Source organism: Choristoneura fumiferana, chromosome 7, assembly GCF_025370935.1.
Source record: "Choristoneura fumiferana chromosome 7, NRCan_CFum_1, whole genome shotgun sequence".
Classification (NCBI taxonomy): domain Eukaryota; kingdom Metazoa; phylum Arthropoda; class Insecta; order Lepidoptera; family Tortricidae; genus Choristoneura; species Choristoneura fumiferana.
This window is the reverse complement of record NC_133478.1, coordinates 10998393-11020993: the sequence shown is the minus strand read 5'-3', so window position 1 is coordinate 11020993 and position 22601 is coordinate 10998393. Positions and strand designations below refer to the sequence as shown.

Below are 22601 nucleotides of genomic sequence, written 5' to 3'. Positions count from 1 at the left end.
CAATTTAATTTAAATACACCACGTATTAGTTTTAAAAAAATACAACTAAAGCAGAACCATGTATCGGTAATTTGTTTAGTTAAATTCAGCGCGACGCAACAAGTTCAAGGCAACAATCTGCAAAAATTTTATGAACAAAATGAGCAAAATAAATGAAAATCAAATATCTATATAATAGTAATTGAAGACATTGTTTGTTTTTACATATATAATACAGGTTTGAAGTTGTAATGAAGCTCTCATATTTACCGACACGGTATAACAATTTTTTACTAACATTGCTGCCCTCTATAGCCGACAAGGCACATTTAAATAAAGCTATATTTAATTTGAGAAGGATCTTGCAAAGAAAATTGCAACTTAATCTTTACGTTGTTTAATAAAGACAATCAATATAAACCACTATTGGTGGAAAACATTAATAGAAGACTATTTATGTACATAGTACATATACATCCGAATGCTAAAATTATAGATTGCTAGTGGTAAAAATATTTAATGATATAGACTAAATATTTATTTTCTTGTTTTTTTAGTGTAGTGTTAAATATAGTATGTTGAACGGAATCCTTCTTGTGCGAATCATTTAGCCGACTCTCTCTTAAATAGGGATTAAATGAATAAGCCGTTTAACTTTCAGCAGAGAATAATCAACTTGTGACCAAACTTACGTTGTCTGTAGATTTGGCTTGTAGCGCTTGTAACGACGATAAGAGGGCAGGATGGTGGTCTGTAACAGACGCATTAGAGTGGACAAGGAGCACAATTAAAAAATATCTAGGGCTTCTCAGCCGCTTTCTTTAGAATCCGTTGTTATATTTATTATCAGCTTAATTAATCTCAAAAGTTAATCTGGAACCATCGTCTATAATCAGGTCATGATTTTTAATGATGGTCGGATGAAATGCCAAATAATTGTTCTATAAGCAACCTTGGTTTCTTCTTCTCGAAATCTCCAAATGAAAATAAAAAAAACTTTTAAGCATCTACCCAGAGAAGATAATTTAGAAACAAAACAAGAGGTATACGTGTAGGTAATATGTAAGTACAGTAATTAAGATAAGATACATGAAGACAAAGTGACTTTAACTGCTGCACTCGGAGTCTATCTCAAGATAATTTCTCTACCGCTGAAATAACTGTCAGTTTCATTCCTAGTATATTCGTGGTTTAGCAACCTGTGCGACCGGCGCAGCGCGGTGTGTTTCTAATACATTAGCGTGTGTTGCTAAGAGACGTACTGATAGCGGCTTGATCGAGCAATTAATAGTTTGCTTGCCCTGCCGCCGACCATAGGCGGCGCTGGGCGAACACGACGTGAGCGAGCCACAGATAAGGGCTCGCGGTCTAAGAGACCTCGCACCCCAAGTTTATTGTTATTTGCTCGTTTAAAAAATTCATCATCTAACACCTGTGGTGTGTTACAGGGCTTAGCAAAATTTAAAATGCTCGAGCTCATGCCAAATTTAGGTCCTGCCAGGCCACTGCCGCTGGCCGCACATTCATACAGTCACCACATCCAAACATAACAAAGCGTGAATTAAGATTGGTTTTTGGAGTCTTTTTGTATTTTTTATTTCAACTCCAAATTTGTTACTTTTACGTGAAATCCAACGAAAATACAAACTGAAACATGGATGCACAGAAAAACCTAGACCAGCGCTTAAGTTACAAAGAAAAAAGCAGGCTGAAATGTGTGGTGCATGGGAGAAATTTGTGTCTCCTGCCCAGTGGTGGTGTAGGGGTATGGCACGCAGCACGGAATACTGAGGACCTGGGTTCGATTCCCAGAGCTGGTGTCTTTTTCTGATTTTTTTGTCTGTGCATATGGATGTCATGTGCATGTGGATGTGTTCTATTTCTATTTCATGGGAAATAGAAATAGAAATTGTTTATTTCTTAGAATATGGTAGGTACAGGTAGTTATTAAAATAAATGTCAACAGCATATTCTGCCAGTTTCATGTTTCAGTTCGTATTTTCGTTTGATAACAAAGTGTGCATAAATATCATACGACTCTATTTCTAGGGCCGGTAGGATCAAATATTTGTGACTACGAGGGCAAATCGAAAAGTTTTAAGAATTGCATGGTGGCTAGACGTTTTTGAACGCAGGCTTTTTTTTCAAATTTTATCTATATTTTATTATGGCGGTAAAAATTTATTTCATTATTCGTACCGTTCGAACATGATTAGTTATTTCGTGTAGCAAATCGTTCCAAACTAATGTTTCGCTACGACAATGCAACACAACAATCCGACAAGCTTGCTTTAAGCCGAATCCGAACTGGGCCCCTAGTGATATCCACCTAAACCTAAAATTAGAGAAGCACATCAGCGAAATAAATTTTCGGTGGTGGGTCATTCCTCTAAAAGAGTTTTTCGAGGCTAAAGAAAATACTTTTTTTGATGAAATAAAGAAAAAAAACGTTACTTACCTAAAGTGTAGGTATAGAGTCTATACTATAGAAGAACAAGGAAACTATGTAGAAAAATAAGAACTAGAAAAACGATGTTCTTTTGTTTTCAGGCTCATCCTAACAACTTTTTGATTTACCCCCGTACTATACCGGTTTAATACCGGCAAAATTACAGTTTTCTAGCATTGATAGCCCCGAGCAAAGCCGCGCGGACAGACAGACAGACAGACATGGCGAAACTATAAGGGTTCCGTTTTTGCCATTTTGGCTACGGAACCCTAAAACCGTTAATTAATGTTTTATTTGATGAATACAATTTAAGGATGAAGGCATCTCGATCATAAAATTATCCAATAAACGATGGAAAATAAAAATAAAACAGCTGAATTTCCTGATTCTACGGCCTGAACTATCTCGCAAAAAAATCTGCACTTCTTCAACAAACTTTACTTAGCCAATTATAAGGGTAAGTATATATTTTTAACGTCCAAAACCAAAATCGATCTTTACAATTTTACTTAACTTTTTAATATTGTGCAATACATTAAATTGACTCATTACAAAATCGTACGAGGTAACTTAGATAAGATAGCTTTTATGTTTTTGAGAAACCGATAAAATATTTACTTGTCTATCGAAGTTTACTTTCTTGATCCAAACATGTCTACCTGTAAACAGTTATGATCCTTTTTACATAAATGACTGGTTATGGGTATTTACAGAAGTTTATGCGTAACACGTTTACAAGGTCTTGGACTTTGATTGACGAAGCTAAAATATTCCATGGAAGTTTCAATTTATTTATCTTAATATTAATAACTCATGACAATGGAGTTATGTTTTAGCTTAACATACCATGGTACAATTGTGCGCCTATTTATGCGTTATTTATTACGATATACAGCGTGTCTTTTTGATACTACCTCAAACTGTAACCAGACGAAGATATAAAAGTGCTGTGAACCGATATCAAAACAAATTGTTAATTTAAAATTAACTACCAGAGCGCAACTAATTTTTGAAATATTTTCACGCAGCTATGTAATGCGTACAATAATTTGTTATGAGAGAGAAACGTTCTGTGATACGTGATACTGCTTTATTTTTATTCAAAACGTCGCACTTGTTGACGTGACAGCTGTCACAGAACGTTTCTCTCATAACAAATTATTGTACGCATTACATAGCTGCGTGAAAATATTTCAAAAATTAATTGCGCTCTGGTAGTTAATTTTAAATTAACAATTTGTTTTGATATCGGTTCACAGCACTTAAATCTTCGTCTGGTTACAGTTTGAGGTAGTATCAAAAAGACACGCTGTATATCGTAATAAATAACGCATAAATAGGCGCACAATTGTACCATGGTATGTTAAGCTAAAACATAACTCCATTGTCATGAGTTATTAATATTAAGATAAATAAATTGAAACTTCCATGGAATATTTTAGCTTCGTCAATCAAAGTCCAAGACCTTGTAAACGTGTTACCAATAAACTTCTGTAAATACCCATACTACGAAGAGCTAAATTCGAACTTCGTATCTTGCAATCCCGTTAACGCTTATATAATAATATAAGCGTCAGCCCTCATTAAATATAATACGAGAGTGATAGGGATGGTACGATATGAAACTCGATTTTCGAATTTCGTAGTAGCCCCCCATCAGATAACATTTTCGCCACGCCGCGCTGCCCACTGACTTCGTGTCCGCGGCCTAACGCGGAACAATTAGAACATCGATCAATGTATGGAAACACTTGCTAACCACAATTAAAAAATCCTGAAAAACGTTTACAGGGGTTTTCAGTGAAACAAAATCCATCACCTGCAGAAATATTCCGGAAAAACTTGAAGACACCTTGTATAGTCGACCAAGAAACTCCTTTACCATCTTATGCCAATTTCTACTTTAAAAGATCAGTACGAAAGATTGTCTCATTGAGTTTTAGGTGATGACTATACCGGCCGTACAATACAATACCAACATGGAAATACCTACTTGATATTTCGTGACACCAGTTTTGATACCAGTTTGTATGGGCGTGTACACGAAATATCGGGTCGGTATTTCCATGTCGGTCAATAGTGTAAATAGTCATCATCATCATCATCATCCCAGCCTATATACGTCCCACTGCTGGGGCACAGGCCTCTTCTCAGAACAACAGGGCTTGGGCCATAGTTCTCACGCGGGCCCAGTGCGGATTGGGAACTTCACATGCACCATTGAATTGCTTCGCAGGTTTGTGCAGGTTTCCTCACGATGTTTTCCTTCACCGCAAAGCTCGTGGTAAATTTCAAATGTAATTCCGCACATGAATTTCGAAAAACTCAGATGTAAATAGTGTCAGGTGTTAATAGTCTGTAATGTTTTTAGCCTAACCTACCTACAACTGACTTTGAACATCAAGGTGGCAAAGAATTTTCTTGCCAGCCATTATGGCTATTTAAGTTGCTTGTACTGATAAATAAATAAATAAATAAATAAAATTGAATACCCGTATTATTAAATTTACTGAAAGCACAAGTGATTTCATCGTGCAAAAAATAAGTCCTCTCCCATGAAGCAACAAAACCATGATGACGATGGGTAAATATTGCGAAAAGCAAAGTGGATTACTTATAACTTTTATGAGCTTTAGTAATTACATAATTGCTAAGCACGTGAGTTATGGTATTAAATAAAAGAGCTAACTAAATACACGATAGGACTAGAGGGAGTAAATATAGCAAACATTTACACGGAAAAAGATACTGGCAAATCAACTTGTTTGTATAAAGATTTGTCACCAATACCACCGTTTTACAAAGATTAACAATCCAAGCCAGTGGCGGGCGAATGGCTCAGTATTTAGAAAGGAACAAGCAATCAATTTAGCATTTTCTCAATTATTTGTGTGTCGCTTAACACACATTTTCATACGTTTGCGGTCTTATTTGGCTGTTCAAGTGCCCCATGATGTTTCAGTACCTAAGGTAGGAAAATCAACGACTGTCATATCATGCACGTATCCTATATCTAAGTTTATTCCTTATCCAAATTATGTGCGGGAAGTACCTACTTTGAGGAAAATCTTTTCGCAGTCCAAAATGATACCTCTACAACATTGGTCTTACGCGAAATTACATTTACCAGTGGGGCTTGAATCAAAATTTGTTGTTGGGGGTTCTACGGTCTACCCGACTATACAAAGAGCCTCAAAAATAATGAAAACATTTCAACACGTGGCTTTGGTTAGTTTGCCTTAAGACCCTAGTAAATAATATTACTTAACCTCTTGTGTGACATATTTAGAAAATTACAAAATTGCCGTTGCTCACGAGCGCGAGGCAGTGCGGCGGGCGCCACCGTCTTGGACACACTAATTTTTGAAAAGATCTTCCAAAAAGATCGAAACTATTTAGACCGTTCCTGACTCATAATCGTGAGTTGAACCGTTTAACTTTTGCAATTTATCCTGTTAAGGGGATGTTTCACCATCAATTGATTAGTGTTAACTGACGGTTAAATGTGATGTCTCCGTCTATTCGAACAAAACAAATTAATAGAGACGACATCACATTTAACCGTCAGTTAACACTAATCAATGGATGGTGAAACAGCCCCTAAATGTTACTCAGATTTTTTTACTTTTGCTTGACAACACTTATCAACCTATATTGATCGATATTCAAAGTATACCGCGTTTAAGGTGTAACTAAATTTCGAACCTAAAAATTCCGATAAAAACCTTTTCAAGTAAAATTAAACTAACCCAACCAGCTGCTGATATTATATTCCGGATAACTTTTAATACTCCTTGTATTTTACTGCACAATCTCTTTTTATTGTTACTAAATGTCATGCTATGTCATTTTTAAATACGGATTTTGGTGGCCGAAAAAGGAAGACAACATTGCCCAAATTGAATTAGCACAGACTATAATATATATTATGTGAAAAATAGCGACCAGATATAATATTATGCATTGTGAAGAAGCAAAACGGTGTGTGAGATTGCATGAAATGGAACTTGTTAGCGGATGATCAAAATAAATAACGTTATTGTTTACGCTATGTTATGATTATGACTAATTAATGACCATCATACAGGTTAAATACAAAATGAACAAAATGCGTACGTGTCGGAAGCCAGAGTTAGATAGCTCGCACCTCCGTGACACTGTCACTTCAAACGCTGGCGACAAAGAGAAATCAAGTTACCGCCAAACACAAAAAAAAAGGAATTACTTTTGCCCGAAATCATATTCTGAGGCCTTATTGTATAACGCACTTGGAATCGCAATGGTTTTCACGACTTCTTTTTGTCAAAGGGTTTAGGATAAGGTTAGAAAGAGATGGTGAATGCGACCGCTAGTGTCCGCGCGCTAGACAATATGGTCTCTGGTCTAATTTGCAACCCGAAGCTCATTTTTTTTTTATTGATGTATCAAATCTAACCTATTCATAACGTTAGTATTGAAATCAAAAATATCGTGATGATAGATATAATGACGTCATTTCGGGTTTATCAAGACGCATTAGAAAATATATAGAAATAACCGTCAATATAAATAGTACCTAGTGGTTCAGTGCGTTTATGCGTTTAGGCCATTATTACATTATCATGATTCTTATGATAACCTATTTGAGTATTTTCAGGAAAGTTTGATAATGTTATGCGTAATAATGGCCAACAAGAGTATAAAAAGTCAAAATAAAGTAAATGTTATTTCGAAAATTATCTTTGAACATTCAAAGTAAAATCTGGATTTGAATAGAAGTTACCAATATAAGAATATTTTAACGGTAAAAATATCATACAACACAACAAGCCTTTAAGGTAGCACAGTTTTTGTAGGAAATTTACATAATGAAGTTAGCTTACCATTTGGCACGTTTCGACCAATCTTTGGGCGTCCAGTGCAAGCACTTCGGGTCGATCTTTAAAGTTCGTTTCTCCATACTTTTCTCGTGTTGCTGCATCAGTTCCTAAATAAGTTAAGGGGCATCAGATCGAAGGAATAGGCTTCGTACTGGCCATCAATAAAATCGGCATTAAAAAATATATTTTCAAACGACGTGCATATGTTTTAGCCATAAATTATTTTTATGTAAATGTTACGGTACTAAAATATCGAAACTAATGGATATTTTTGTAGCATGCCACAATGACGCAATGATGAAAGATGTCTAAACGAGTAAATCTCTTTGTAACGTCTCAGAAGTGTCTCGCTTCGTGATAAAGTTCAACAACATAGATAGTATCGATGGAGCTATATTTTCAAGAATTAAATTGAAAAGTTCAACAACGTTTCGTGTATTTGTCGGACGAGCCGGAAGATAGAATTGCCGACGTGTCTATGAATTATGCTACCCGCGGTCTGGGATATAACTTTAATTAACATAAAGTTACTTAGGTACGTTTAGGGCGGTTTCAGACTAGCGTTTTATTTACGCATATAAGCTCGTTTACGGAAGCGCGTGGACGCGCGTACACGTGCTTTCAGTTTAATCTAGCGTGAGTGTAAGCGCGTACCTATACGCAAAAACAACCGTACCGACACCTATACGCGCAGAAAAAACGCTAGTCCGAATCCACACATACACGTCAACTCAATTGAATTTTCTATTGGAAGCGAGGCATTACTGAAACGCTAAAAGGGATTCAGTAACTAAGTTTATTTTCAATTATGATTGCGTTTTTGAAAGCCAGCCAACCACAACAATCTATTAGTCGTATAGCCACACCGAACCCAAAAACAAGGATATCAAAATCTGGTCTAAAGCGTGTGTTTTCCTCGACACAAAACCCAAGAACTAGCAATAATTAAGGTAAATAAAGCATTTTGTTCTACACGTTTTTCAACCCCTCACGGAAAAAGAAGAGGTGTTATAAGTTTGACGCCAAAGTCTGTGTCGTAGCTCTCAAGTCTCCACTTCAGTGCGGTTTCTTTACGTGAAAGCGAGGAGTTCGAGTAGTTCTTAGCTATATTTCAGTTAAATCGGTTCAGTCGTTATTGTTGAAATAATACTGAACTTTGAAATGACAATGTTGGGTATGTTGACGACAAGTTGGTTATACTTGGTTTGAATAGGTATTTAACTAAATGTAAACAAACTCCAGCTGCCAGATTTGGTACATTCAAGGATTTTAAACTTTTTACTATCTATCATTGTAATACAAACTAGACTAGTGTATTTCAATACAGAAATGTAAATGTTAAGACAGTTTGATGGGGGAATTTCAATATTAAAGAAAAATAAAAAAAATAAGACACTAATTGGCGTTGTTTTTTACATTTAGTTAAATACTTATCCAAACCAAGTATAGTTTATGTGTATTATTGAAGGCAAAACACACGCAGCAGACCCGACTAAAACAAATGAATAAAACATTTAAAAGTACTAAAACAAGTCTTAAATTTACTATTGGGAAAGTCACAAGTATATCTGAATTACGGATAAGGGTCAAATCACACTGGGGAAAGCTCGATTTTACTGATGGCCAGTACGTTGGTGAACTAACGGCCACAGTAGTTTTAACTGTAGGTACCTGATTTACTGAGATGATGTACTGCCCTTTGTAATAATTGATGAGATTTAAATTCTGTAGCGTACTTATCACATCTTCTTTCTTAATACTGGTCATTTCGCAGATTTCACTGTTAAAAAAATTACAAAGCATTAGACTAAAACTTACGTACTCCTGGCCTTGGTCGAAACTTAGAGCTACATTTCAAAAACGTGAGTTATTTGTTATTTTTCCATATTATAAGAAAAGCCTTATTCAATTCTTTTCATTTATTTTAGTTTGCAAAGCGCGCCAATTTTGCTAATATTACTCTCCCTAAAACCACAGTATAAACCCAGTTTTTAATCAACAAAAAGCAATGCTAGATCACATACAAGGTTATACTGTGATTTGGGGAACAAAATGATACCATGAATTCATACTTTGAACAGACGAACGTAAATTTTACTTAAACAACACTTAGCTGTAAAATGATTAAGACAAAGGAACACATATGAAAACTCCAGTAACTCACTTTATAGTTATTATGGGCTTTTCGTTGTCACCGACTGGTTTACTATGCATCAGTATGTCCAAAATGGTCTGTGCCCAGTAACTCCTGTACGATAGGAGGCCGAGATCAGAGAGCGGCTTTTCAGGGGAGCCAGTTTTACCTTCGAACTTGGACAATTCGTAACCTGCAGACAATTAAAAAGTTGCAATACCTACACAAAAATGTATCCCACTTATATTATAATACGGTATTTGACAACTCCTGATTTTGCTATATCTTAATATTATTATGAAAATATAGGTATACAGATAGTGTCTAGCGAAGAGAAAATTAAAATCGGTTGAAAATTGGATTTATAGTGATTTTGTGAAAAATCTATATACCTGTCTCTTTCTCAAACGCTTTTCTCTATGCAGCAAGTATGGCGGTACTGGCGTGTGACGTCACATGCCAGTATGCCTTTCTCTGTCTAATCTTGAATTTCAAACCTTTATAACTTTGTTATTTGTAAAGGTAGCTTAAAAATTGTTTATCTATTCGATAACAGGTATTGTGTAGTTTTAATTTATAAAACATATACAAAATAGTCAAATACCGTATTGCGAAAGTTTGTAAGTCTGTTTGTTTGCTTGTTACTCCATCACGTCAAAACCGCTGAACCGATTTAGATGAAATTCGATACAGATAGTTCGAGTCCCAGTGAAGAACATAGGATAGTTTTATCTTGGAAAAATTGCATAGTTCCCGCGGGGTAGCGATTAAAGAATTCTACGCGGACGGGGTCGCGGGTAACAGGCTAGTATTATTATTATAAACAAAGATTTAAGAGTTTAGATACGCCCTTACCATACTTTGTCCGCAACGAAATGTGTCAACTCCGAAATGTCATGACAAAGAAAAAATATGGCACTACTTTCTCAGTACCACGCCGTAGCGTCTAATGTTACTACAGGTTTTCGTTGCGAAGGCATATCTTAACTTCTTAATCTTTGATTATAAAGTTGAAACGAGTGAGCGATTGCTTCTCGCAAGGCATTATGAATAAAAAAAAAATTGCAACTATAGTAGCCGGCCGCTAAGTAGTCAATCCCGACACATTGCACAACTATGAAGTTCCTGATTATTGTTAATGTCAATCATTGAAAAAAAATGCTATACTTACTACTCTGTCGCACGCAACAAGTAAGCATTGCAAATGCGTCAGAATTTACTTGATAACGGCCATTTTTGCCATATTTGGTAGGTAGCAACTTGATATGAACTTGATAAATAAAATCACACGGCTTGATACTCACTAAATTCTATTAAAAGTTTTCCATATCCTTTTCTTTGGTATGGGGGTAGTGTCAGTATACAGGCTACATTGTAGTCCTCTGTACTTTCTTTTTCTTTTGAAAAATAGCCTACTATGTGAAATCCTGGAAAAGAAACATTTCATAAGTAACATTTTTATGCCTGCGGCTTAACCCACGTGATATGAAATAGGCTTGTTCTCTATCCTAATAAGAGTCCAAAAATCCCTTCTGAGCACACTTCTCGATGCTCAAGTTTCAATATCTGCCAAATTTAAAATCTCTAGCTCTAGTCAGTCAGATAATCAGTCTGTTATGATAGTGTTTTATATTAATTTTTGAAAATAAATTTCATATTTCGGACAAACGAAAAAAGGTCGATACAGTATGCCTATGTATGAGTTTTATTGCCTAACAAAAACTGTCAAAATACTTTTCGTGACGTGAAGTCCAAATTAGGGCAAACGATTTTAGTGATTGCAATAAGTTACCATCTATTAGGTAAGGAAGATAGCTAATATTTTAGCACAGTGAACATTAGCTTCTATTGCTTACAATATCAGAATATTCAAAAAAATACTTTTATAAAAATAATGGTACCTCTTGAGTCATATTCTGTCATAACATAAAACAAGAATGGGTCCGTGTCGTAATACAACGTCTTGTGATCCAGAAACAATTTTGCGAGCAAACACAGGTTCTGCGCGTAGCATTTGTTTTTGCGACCGTCTATTTCGAAGAAAGAAATACTTCCTTTCCGGTAGATTTCATTGCCAGGCGGATGTTTTAGTTTGCATTTAATCTGTAAATAAATTAAAAAAATTAACGTTGTTTCTTACTTGGTAGTACTTTAATAGTCTCATAAAATGTGTGCTTACCAAATGCCTCTCCAAACACTTTCGACTTTTTCTATATTTTAAACAGAAATCGCATATGTATATGCAAGGGAGATTCACCATTTCCTAAAAAGAAAAGTAATTAATTACATATTATTAAAACAGAGTAGGTAGGTACGTATACAGTCAAGGTCAAAGACATCTTTACACTTTAGTACCTTGTCACTGTATGCCAGACAATTTTAAACAAAAGTTCAAACATCAATTGGCAGTGACAAGGTAGTAAAGTGTATATATTTTTGACCTAGACTGTACCTACAATCAAAACAAAAAAAAAAACAATACTTTTGTTCTGTAAGTAGCTGGTAAAGGGCTCTTTTACAAGTCACATTTTTAAACTACCAGCGCTTTCCGAAAGACCATCAATGCCAAGAAGGCACATTCTTCTTAAGAAGCTTAGCAGAAAGTAATTTTTCAACACAAACTATAGATATTCAATATGTTTTGTACAGTCAACGTCATAAATAAGTGATCACTTCTCTACCTTGTCGCTTTCAGTCGTTAGTTCGTTACACAATTTCGTATGGCTTTTCAAACATGACGTTAAAGTGACAAGGTACAAAAATGATCACTTATTTATGACGTTGACTGTACATACATCGAACCAATTAAATTACCTAATAAATATTTAGGTAAAAAAAACTTTACACCGTACAGTCAAGTTCATAAACTTGTGAGCAAAATTTTGATCAAAAAAATTTGAACACGACTATTGTTAACGGCGTAGAAGCGTGTTCAGATATTTTTGATCAAATTTATGCTCACAAGCTTATGAAATGGACTGTACATTAATAGCTGAAGACTTATTAAAGGATGATCAAGCGAGTAAATTATATAAAACTGTACTGGAGTATCAACTGTGTCGTTTATTCAATTAGAGCAGCTGTTTTATGGGTGTATTATTGTCGACAATTAAAACTAGCAGTTTTTTAACAGCATCGCAAACAAAACACAAAAATACAGTGTTTAGGATAAACAAACACATTAAGCAGTTTTAGTTAACCAGTTACATAACGAGGTAGACGTCCTTTGCTACGTTCTTAGTCCAAAATCACCTGTGGGTACGGCGCGAAGTACCACGGCCGTATCCTATGCTTGCCGAGCTCGATCATCTCTATATTCTTCATCCGGGTGACCAGGTCATCATGGCCATGCGCCACAAGGCTACCGGACTGCCGCGGCCGCGGGACCGGCGTCGCCGCCCCGCTGGTTATTGCCTCGCCGTCCAACGAGTCTTGCGATGGCACGGTTTCTTGCTGTAGGATTTGTTAAACATGTTAAAGTGGCCGCTTTACTGTGCTTTACAATTGAAAGAGCTTTCGAGAGGAGCTTCCTGTTGATAGTAGTTAATGAGCGTTACTAATTTTATAAACGCGAAAGCAACTGTCTGTCTGTCTGTTACTTTTACACGCTTAGGTAAGCCGCAGAATCGATATAGATGAAATTGGAGTTAGAGATAGTTTCAGTCAGACCCTGGGATGGCGATAGGATAAGTAGTTGTTGTCTTATTTTTATTATTGCTTCACAGGGAAAGTCGAGTTAGTAATGTAAAAAAAAAAAATAACCAAAAAAATTGAACCGACTACAAAAAACCATGAAAATAATTTTCTACCAGTCTGAAGTCGGTCGATGCCTCAGCACGAGCCAGCAGGAGTGGATCTATAGTCAACTACCTTACTTACGAACTTTATATTAGGCTTCAATCACTTCTGCTGGCTTGTGCTGAGGCGCCGACCGACTTTAGACTGGTAGAAAATTATTTTCATGGTTTTTTGTAGTTGGTTCAATTATTTGTTATAATTTTTTTTATTCACGCTTTTTGGTGTAAATAATCTAAGATACAATAGTTTAATATCAACTGCTCGTCACCTTTTACGAAAGATTGCTTTTTCCGATGCAGAGAAGTTCACTATTGAGGAGTCTTGGTGCTTCGGCCACCCGTTTTACCATATGCATTACGAGGAGCATAAATTGCTTAGCAACTGTGTCAAAGTAATTAAAATTCAACCCGTGAAATACTTGTTATATTAGTAATAACTCCGATGGTCAACAGTGGTCTTCATCATCAGTTCCACTTCACCAAATGATGATTTTCAATAGCAAATACACGAGTTACTACTAAATATACTTATCCAATTTACTATAGGTGCCCCAACGACATTTGAAGAGTTCCCTCGATTTCCTTAAGATCCAATCATCAGATCCTGATTTGGTGCTTATGGGACCTAATTGAAAACATTCATAGACGAACGCAAAATAATAATTCAAATCGTAGTTCTGAGGTAACAAACATAAAAAAATACAACCGAATTGATAATCTCAAAGATCAAGAAGTTCAGAGAAAAACTTGAGTTTTCGTGTCATAGAAAAGAAAACACTTCAGTTTAAAGTGAACGCTATACAACTCCGAATAGAATACAAGCGCAAGCATCGATCATATAAATATACTTGAGATCTAAATTAAACCTCACCTCATTATCAATAGAATTGGCCTTTCTCTTCCTGTTCATTTTCTTCTGTAGCGCCGCGGCGAGCACCGCGCCCCCGTTGACGAGACAGGGCGAGTCGTTGACGAGAGTGGGGCTCGCGGGGCGGGATATAAGCGCGCGGGGCTCAGCCGCCTGCGCCATCGTTGGGACTAGAACGATACGATTGTTTTATTAAACCACATTTTCTCCTTACTTTTTCCAAAAAAAGGGTTGAATCTTTTTTCCTGAAGAGCCCCCTTTTCTGTTACTAAAAAACGCTTCCACGTTGTTAATGAGCGTACTGTCATTGTCTTCCTGAAAGCCTTCGTCGATATGGAAGTTACCGCCCACGTTAAGAGCCTATGTAAGAGAAGATTCTTGAATGCCTATAAGTACATTTCTGTTTGTTCCATAGATAATAGAGGAGTGCTTATGGAACAAGAACTGCTAATCCTTAAATTGGGAAATCAGCCATAAGTCATGGGCTCTTGATATGGTTTCCACTGCACCCTATTTTTCATCTTCCGGAATGTTTGAACCTATTAAGGAGGAGACAATCTAAAGTGTCGATAGGAATTAGGTTGAGAGCCGAAACAAAGTTATAATAAAGGACCTAAGGACCTGAGAAAGCAGATAAACTAATGATCTTGTTGGAATCATCACTGTATCTAATCTGACAGAACTGGTCGTTGCAGGAGGTTGCGGAGAAGAATATTAAAATTGTGTATATTTTCTGGGTAAGAAAGATATAAAAACCGGCCAAAAGCGTTTCGGACACGCCCGAAATAGGGTTCCGTAGCCATTACGAAAAAATTAAGTAATATTTTTCTAAGGATTTCGTATTTTGTACGGAATACTCCAAGTTTAGGTATATTTTATACCTTAGGCTAGGCTGCTATTTACTCTTAAACTACTAATAATTCTCAAGAAAACTTAACCGTTATAGTTTTTCTTGTAAGTTTGATATACTTACTACCATCCTGAATTTTTTCAAATTTTTCCACCCACCGGTCTAGATTTTAGAGGGGAACGCTCGATTTTAATAAAAATTTGCACACAAATCACATAATCGAAAAATCGTTTTAGCAACTCCCTGTTTGGTGGGAAAATGGTTTTGAAAGACCTATCCAACGATACCCCACACTACAAGGTTTACGTCTATGGGAGGTACTCCAAATTTTTATTTTTTTTTTATTCTACCATGTTGTCGGCATAATTTACATATATATTAGTGCAAAATTACAGCTTTCTAGCATTGATAGTCCCCGAACAAAGCCGCGAACGGACAGACAGGCAGACAGACATACAGACAGACATGGCGAAACTATAAGGGTTCCGTTTTTGCCATTTTAGCTACGGAACCCTAAAAAAAGCTATAAAATGTAAGAAATTAGTTGCTTTAGCCGCACTGATAGTAAAACGGGTTAAAGCCAGTTATCTTTTTCAAAACAACGGTATGTAGAATCATCATACGTCATCGTTAATTTAATAACGCCAAAACTCTACAAAAGTCACATAGTCTACAAACAGCCATGTCTAAAAATCAAACTACATGCCTATCATAAAACACCATTGTTTAAATTAGTATCAGCGCCATTTGAAGCCGCCACAATGTAGAGACTAGACTAGAGACTGCTGAAAAATTATACATATCAGAAACAAATAAGCATTGAAATTACCTACCATTTTCATACCATTCATTAGTAAAAGGAAGTCAATAATAATTCTACTAGCTAATGTATATCGGCAATGTTGCACAATAAAGTACCTTCATATTTCTAGAATTTACCGATACTTACTGTTTTATATCTTCAAACATCATAATCTATTGTTCATTAAGTAGGTACTTTATAGTTCAACAGATCCTTTAACCACAACCAGAAAACAAAGCAATGAAAGAAAGTAGACCTACCGGGTGCATTTTTGTGAGCGGAGCCGTTTAATGCTTCGCTAAAATGTGTCCTTTCCGGTATTTTGTGTTGTGGCACACTCGCTTCTCTACTGCTATGGCTATTGTTATTAGACTTGGGTACATCACTGCAGACTATATCATCTGCCAAAGAAAAAAACAATAGGTACTTACAACAAGTAATTTTAAAAAGAATTTGATTTGCATGTTTTGTTATAATTTTTGAGGCTGCAAATCACACACAACACATATTGTATTCATTGATTGGGATAATAGGAAGGCAGGTTTTAGATTTTGACAATGCATAGTTAATAGCATAGCTTACCTTGTCAAAATTTTAATACATACAGTAGGAAACAATCAGTTTTTAGTTTAGTTGTCTATGAAAAGTGGTGAATGTTGATAATTGTACGAGTGAATTCACCTCTAATAAAAGCTCAGTTTATCAAAAAATTTGAGCACTTCATAAAATGTGAAAAATAATTTAAGGCATAAAATTTCTAACACCACGAACATGCAAACACCATTCAACTATTTCCAATAAAAAGTTAAAGCAACGTGCATCATCATCATCATCATCATCAGCCGGAAGATGTCCACTGTTGAACTAGCCTCCCTGGAATGCCACAATGAACGATCACTCGCCACTTGCACTTGCCAGCAACCCTCGCGATGTCGTCAGTCCATCTAGTGGGAGGCTCGTTATCGCTTTCGTTTTCCGGTACATGGTCGCCACGGCATCGAATCAGTTATGTACAGTCACCAGCATTAATATCTGCCACAGCGGAGCGTGCAAAAATATCTGACACGACCTTCCGGCCCTAGAAAATAAGAGTCGTATCAGATATTTACGCACACTTGTTGTGTCAGATATTGGTGCTGGTGGCTGTACACTTATTTTTCTTTGTGTTTGTTATTGTCAGGTTTGTATTGTAGTGTTAGTAATAATTGTGTAAAAAACTGAAATGGGGACAAAGCCGTGGGCAACAGCTAGTTTTCCATAAATGTTCATATGATGATCATATGATGTTCATATGATGATCATAAAGATCTGAACATTGAACAAAAAGTAATTTAACCTACATTAACTTTGGATTGCAGAGATATTATTAACCAAGTCCATGGTGAATTTATTTTAGGATCTTAAAATTTTCTCAAACTGTTCTACATTGTTCGGTTAACTTTTTACAGATGATTTAGTGTTCAATTGACACATTTGAATATGTATGATGTGACACTATGGCAAAACTAGATAAACCAGGACCCCAGTGCAAAAAATAAATTGGGCCCCTGAATTCTTGCATATAGAAGATAGTGTTATCTTCTCTTTTTTTGGTGTTGTTTGCGCGTAAAGCATTACTAACTTTATTTTTTAACCATTATTTGCAGGTTAGGGACCCAGGGTCCCTTAAGCGAGAGGCCCAGAACAGCTTAGCCCTCAAATAGCTACACTAATCCGTGACGCAAATCACTTAAAGTGAAGAAAGAAGGAAATTTGCAGTACTTTTAATACCACCACCATCCTTGACACCAATCTCTAAAGATTAAGACAAAAGTATCTCATTTCGTCTCTAAAACAATATAGAAAGTTTCTTCTTTGCTTTTTTTTTTAGTCTAAGACTGAATAAAAGGTAAAGACAGAGTTCTGCAAACTATAAAGTATGAGGCCAGTAAAACTATGCCACATTATGTGTATAAAATAGCATGCACAAGTGCATGCAAACAAACTTAAGCAAGCAAATAGTTAAGCTGAGCTGTGCAGAAGAGCAAAAACAAAGGCATAATATTACCCCTTCACACATTATTATTTGAAGAATTTTATCTTAATGTTTTATTTGGTCTAAGGTCATTTATTTGTAACAAAAATGCCTATTGTCTACTTTTACCTACATGTATTAGTAAATTCAATTAGAATTGTGGTGGCTCATATCATGACCCATAAGCCTGTACTTGCTAATAGAGTGCATTTAAAAAAAATAGCATCTAGAACTAAAACAGCAAAACACATACTAATAACATTAGGCATAATGCCACCTCCTGAACCAATGTGCGTCTTCTTAGGAGTAGTAGTGCCTGCGGTGGGGGCTCCATCTCTCCGCGGGAACTGCACCTTGCGTGTGTCCAGCCAAGACTCCGATACCCACTCATCAAGGCGCTTGTTGACTAAAAAGAAAAATATAATTTTACCTTACACTGATATTATTATATTAGCCTCTAAAATAAATATTCAGGTTATTGCAATATCTTAACTTATTTTAACAAATGTGGTCTTTTCTCAATATTCTTTAATCTATCATCAAAAAAAATTGCGGTTTACAAAGTACATTCGGCCACTATTCTTAATGTCAATTTGTTCTTAATAAAGTACTAAATGACTAACAAAGATATAACAATTTCAACAAAAAATTTAACTGACTCCAAAAAACCATAAAAACAATTTCCTACCAGTTTTAAATTGGTGCCTCAGCACCAGCCAGCAGGATCATTAGATGCCCAATAGATAATTAAAGCACTTGAAATTGGTAGAAAAATATGTTTATGGTTTTAGAACCCAGTTAAATTATTTGGTATAATTTTTTTGGTCATTTTTTATTGTAACTTATCTAAGTTACAATAGTTTAATGTAAACTACTTGGAACCTTTTACAAAAAATTGCTTTTTCTGATGCAGAGATGTTAATAAAATTGTTGAGGAGTCTTCCTGGTGCTCCACCATCTACTTCACTATATGCATTGCAACGAGCATGAATTGCTTAGCAACTGTGTTAAAGTAATCAAATCTCCACCTGTGAAATACTTTTATTGAGTAGTTCCAGTTGCCAACTGTTTTCTTCCTCATCAGTTCCACTTCACCAAATGGTGATTTCCAAGAGCAAATGCATGAGTTACTACTAAATAAACACAAATAACCATAGGTCTCTACAAGATTTGATGAGTGCCCTTGATTTCCCTCAAATCCACTCATCAGACTTCAGGAGATGCCAGGAGACTTGGTGACTACTTTCAGCTAGGCCATGGGGCCATTCCTATTGCAACATTTTTTTTTCCAATCCATTCTTCCATGACAGAATTTTGAGGTAATAGTAGAGGAGACGTGGAAGAACGACCTTCACCCATCTGATAACCAGATGAGACATATTTTTTATTAAAAATTACTTATTTACAAACATGCCTATCAAAGCTTGCCTATCGACAAGTGTTCGACAGTAAAAAACAAAAAGTACACAGAAATATTTGACATGAGAATTGCGGATAGACAGATTACTAGAAACTATTCTAAATGCTTTTCACAAAAAAAATACAACCTCCATGAATCAAACAAATTTAAAGTTAATTTTGTGTTTACACTAAGCGTTTGAATGTCATTTTTTTTACATGAAACCGACACTGATTGCTCCCTATCTTATCTGAGTTTAAGTGCAGACGCATCTGCAATACCCCTGGCGTTGCGGATGTTTATGGGCGGTGGTGATCTCTTACCATCAGGAGACCCACTTGCTCGTTTGCCATCCAGTCGAATAAAAAAAAAAAAGCAAAATTTGTATCTCACTGGTTCAGTAACAGCCTATTCACTCTAGCCTTGAAGAGCCTGCTTATGGCTCTAAAAAAGAATAAATACACACATAGTACTTTATTATAGCCATAACAATGCATTTAAGGACTATTATAGATATTTTGAAACATAAACAAGAGGAATGTTTTCAGAACTCGCTGTAATGTACTTGAATGAAGAAAATAACTTACAATCAACATAGTGTACATAGTATCCCCTCTGTCCACGGATCTCTTTTATACTAATAATTTCTGCTAAAGGCCAGTCGTTGCCTCCTTGCATGCGAACAGGCAATCTACAGCCTTCTACCAATGCAGCCTGCAACAATTTTGGCATAAAAGAAGTAACACAGATATGTATAAATTATACATCATTCGAAAGAGTAATTACCGCTGAATCACAAAAAGTAGTAAGTTCATCGTCGTTTTCGTTCATTATGATAAATATTTACAAACTTGTTCTAGAAAAACAGAAGCCTGCTCATCTGAGCTATACTGTCAGTTTAATTAACATCTGTCAAATGAAATGTCAGCAGATTACAGACAAAACAAAAAATGTTGCCAGTAATTTAACTCGATACTGCAACAAAAATAAGAATTATAAAAAATACTACACCACTGCTGGTCAACAGTACAGACACGAATTTCCCCTATGCACCTCATATCTCAGCTTGTTTGTTTCTTATTTAGCCACTTAAGCAGTGACGCTAGCGACATCTACACCGTAGTCCTCATCGAGAAACTTTTGGCACTCCATTGGAACTAACCGCTCACATTCACTTATGTTCGTTATAGTTCTTACAAAATTTAGTTCCCTCCCCTTCAAATCAAAGTCAAAGTCAAAGTCAAAATATATTTATTTAATTTAGGCTATAACAAGCACTTATGAATTTCAAAAAAAACTACCACTGGTTTGGAAAAACCTACCTCTGTTGAGAAGAATTCGGCAAGAAACTCAACGAGGTATATTTTTTTAAAACAGATTTATAATATTATTAAATGATATCTATACATCACGAGTATTTAACACAACTTTATTTTTAACACAGTGTAGGTTGGCTAGTTGAAGGGATCGCTAATGCGGATCTGAATTATTTCCAAATATCCCTGTCCATGATAATATATAATAATTAACTTTATAATACGCCTTAGATATTAATGTCTTCTTGAAAATAAATCTGAATTTTGTATCCGTTTCATTTGTAATATTTTTTGGATTTTTATTATAAAAACGTATGCAATTGTCTTCAATTTATAAATTGCTCTAATTGCTCTCTTTTGTAAAATAAAGTTCAAGTTTAAATTAGTAAGTTTTTTAATTGTTTAACGATTTATCATCCTATCCTATAGGTAGTGCTACTAGAGTTGAGATCATGCACACAAGAATATGTCATGTAATGACAGCGGGATTTTGACACTTACTCATTAATTTCATTCATTCTCCTTTTATTCAATCAATGAACCATTAACATGTCAAGAAAGTACATGTAAGAAGTAAAGTAAGCAATCAAGCAAGCATACAAGTGGACATGTAAGCAAGCATGCAAGCAAGCATGCAATTAAGCATGCAGGCAAGCATATCAGCGAGCATGCAAGCGAGCATGCAACCAAGCATGCAAGCAAAGATGCAAGCCAGAATGCAAGCAAGTATGTAAACAACAGATCAAACAAGCATAATCCTAAAGGTGCAAGCAATAATGCAAGCAAGCATGCAAGTTATTTAGTTCAAATATTTATCACTTCACACGTGTAAATTAATAGAGACAGCGGTTGAACTGAGATTATGGGATGTTACAAAATTTCCGTGGGAATTTCCAAAAATTACATCGTCGATTTCATTAACGTTTCATTAAAAACAATTATCCCAAATTTAATTACTCAGCGGTTGTTATTTCGAGATTTAATCCTTATCCCGTGGGAATATCGGGATGAAAAGTAGCTTATGTTTTATTCCAGATTCCAGCTATCTACTTACCAAATTTCATTCAAATCCGTTTAGCCGTTTCAGCGTGAAGGAATAACAAACATACTCACTCACACACAAACTTTCGCATTTATAACACTAGTTAACTCGCGGCTTCGATCTACTATTCGATCTGGTAGTTAGAAATTCCGGGATTATACAATATTCACCTTGGAATTCCCAAATTTTATATCGTGGTCTTCATTGAGGTTGTGTTAAGAACAAGTGTCCAAAATTTTAAGACTAAACACACGCAATAGAAATTTCAAGATTTTATTCCTATCCCGGGGAATATCGGAATAAAAAGTAGCTTATGTATGTGTTATTTTAGACGTCCAGCTTCTTACGAGTACATAATTATCAAATTTCATGACTCTAAGCCCAGCGGTTGTTATTTCGAGATTTTATCCCTATCCTGTAGGAATATCGGGATAGAAAGTAGCCTATAGGTTCTTCCAGATGTCCAGCAATCTGTAAACCAAATTTTATCTAAATGCGTCCAGCCGTTTTAGCGTGAAGGAGATACAAACATACACACACAAACTTTCGCATTTATAATACTAGTTTACCCGTGGCTTCGCACACATAACTCATTGGATCCAGCACCTGAATTGAAATTTCGAGATTCTTAAAATTTCCCGTGGGACTTCCCGAAGATAAATTAAAATAGCGGTTGTTATTTCGAGATTCTATCCCTATCCCGTGGGTATATCGGAATAAAAAATAGCCTATGTTTTATTCCAGACGTCCAGCTATTTACATACCAAAGTTCATCCAAAATCCGTACAGCCGTTTCAGCGTGAAGGAGTAACAAACATTCTTACTCACTCACTTACAAACTTTTGCATTTATAATACTAGCTTTTACCCGCGGCTTCGCACGCGTAAACTATTCGGTCTGGTAGTTGCAATTGAAATTTTTGGGATTTTACAAAATTCCCCTGGAAATTTCCAAAATTTATATCGTGGTCTTCATTGAGGTTGTGTTGTGAATAACTGTACAATATTCAAGACTCTAAACCCAGTGCTAAAATTTCAAAATTTTTCCCTATCCAATTCAAATTCAAATCATTTACTCAGTAAATAGGCCGCA

At 35.7% G+C, this 22601-nt stretch overlaps 1 protein-coding gene across 6 annotated transcripts; it reads right to left on the bottom strand.

The window, feature by feature from the left end:
- Nucleotides 1-146: 146 nt before the first annotated feature.
- Nucleotides 147-20062, bottom strand: Tip60 (Histone acetyltransferase Tip60; the record flags this gene model as incomplete). 6 transcript variants are annotated; one of them, XR_012451567.1, is given in 15 exon segments in its annotated part: nucleotides 147-730; nucleotides 3047-3087; nucleotides 6545-6600; nucleotides 7291-7394; nucleotides 8959-9067; nucleotides 9452-9614; nucleotides 10726-10848; nucleotides 11323-11524; nucleotides 11601-11684; nucleotides 12674-12874; nucleotides 14090-14256; nucleotides 15999-16139; nucleotides 18006-18158; nucleotides 19739-19865; nucleotides 19938-20061. XR_012451567.1 is itself a non-coding variant. In XM_074090144.1 (14 exon segments), coding segments are annotated over 13 exon segments (1602 nt in total). In that variant the 5' UTR covers nucleotides 19983-20062.
- Between the last annotated feature and the right edge of the window lie 2539 nt (nucleotides 20063-22601).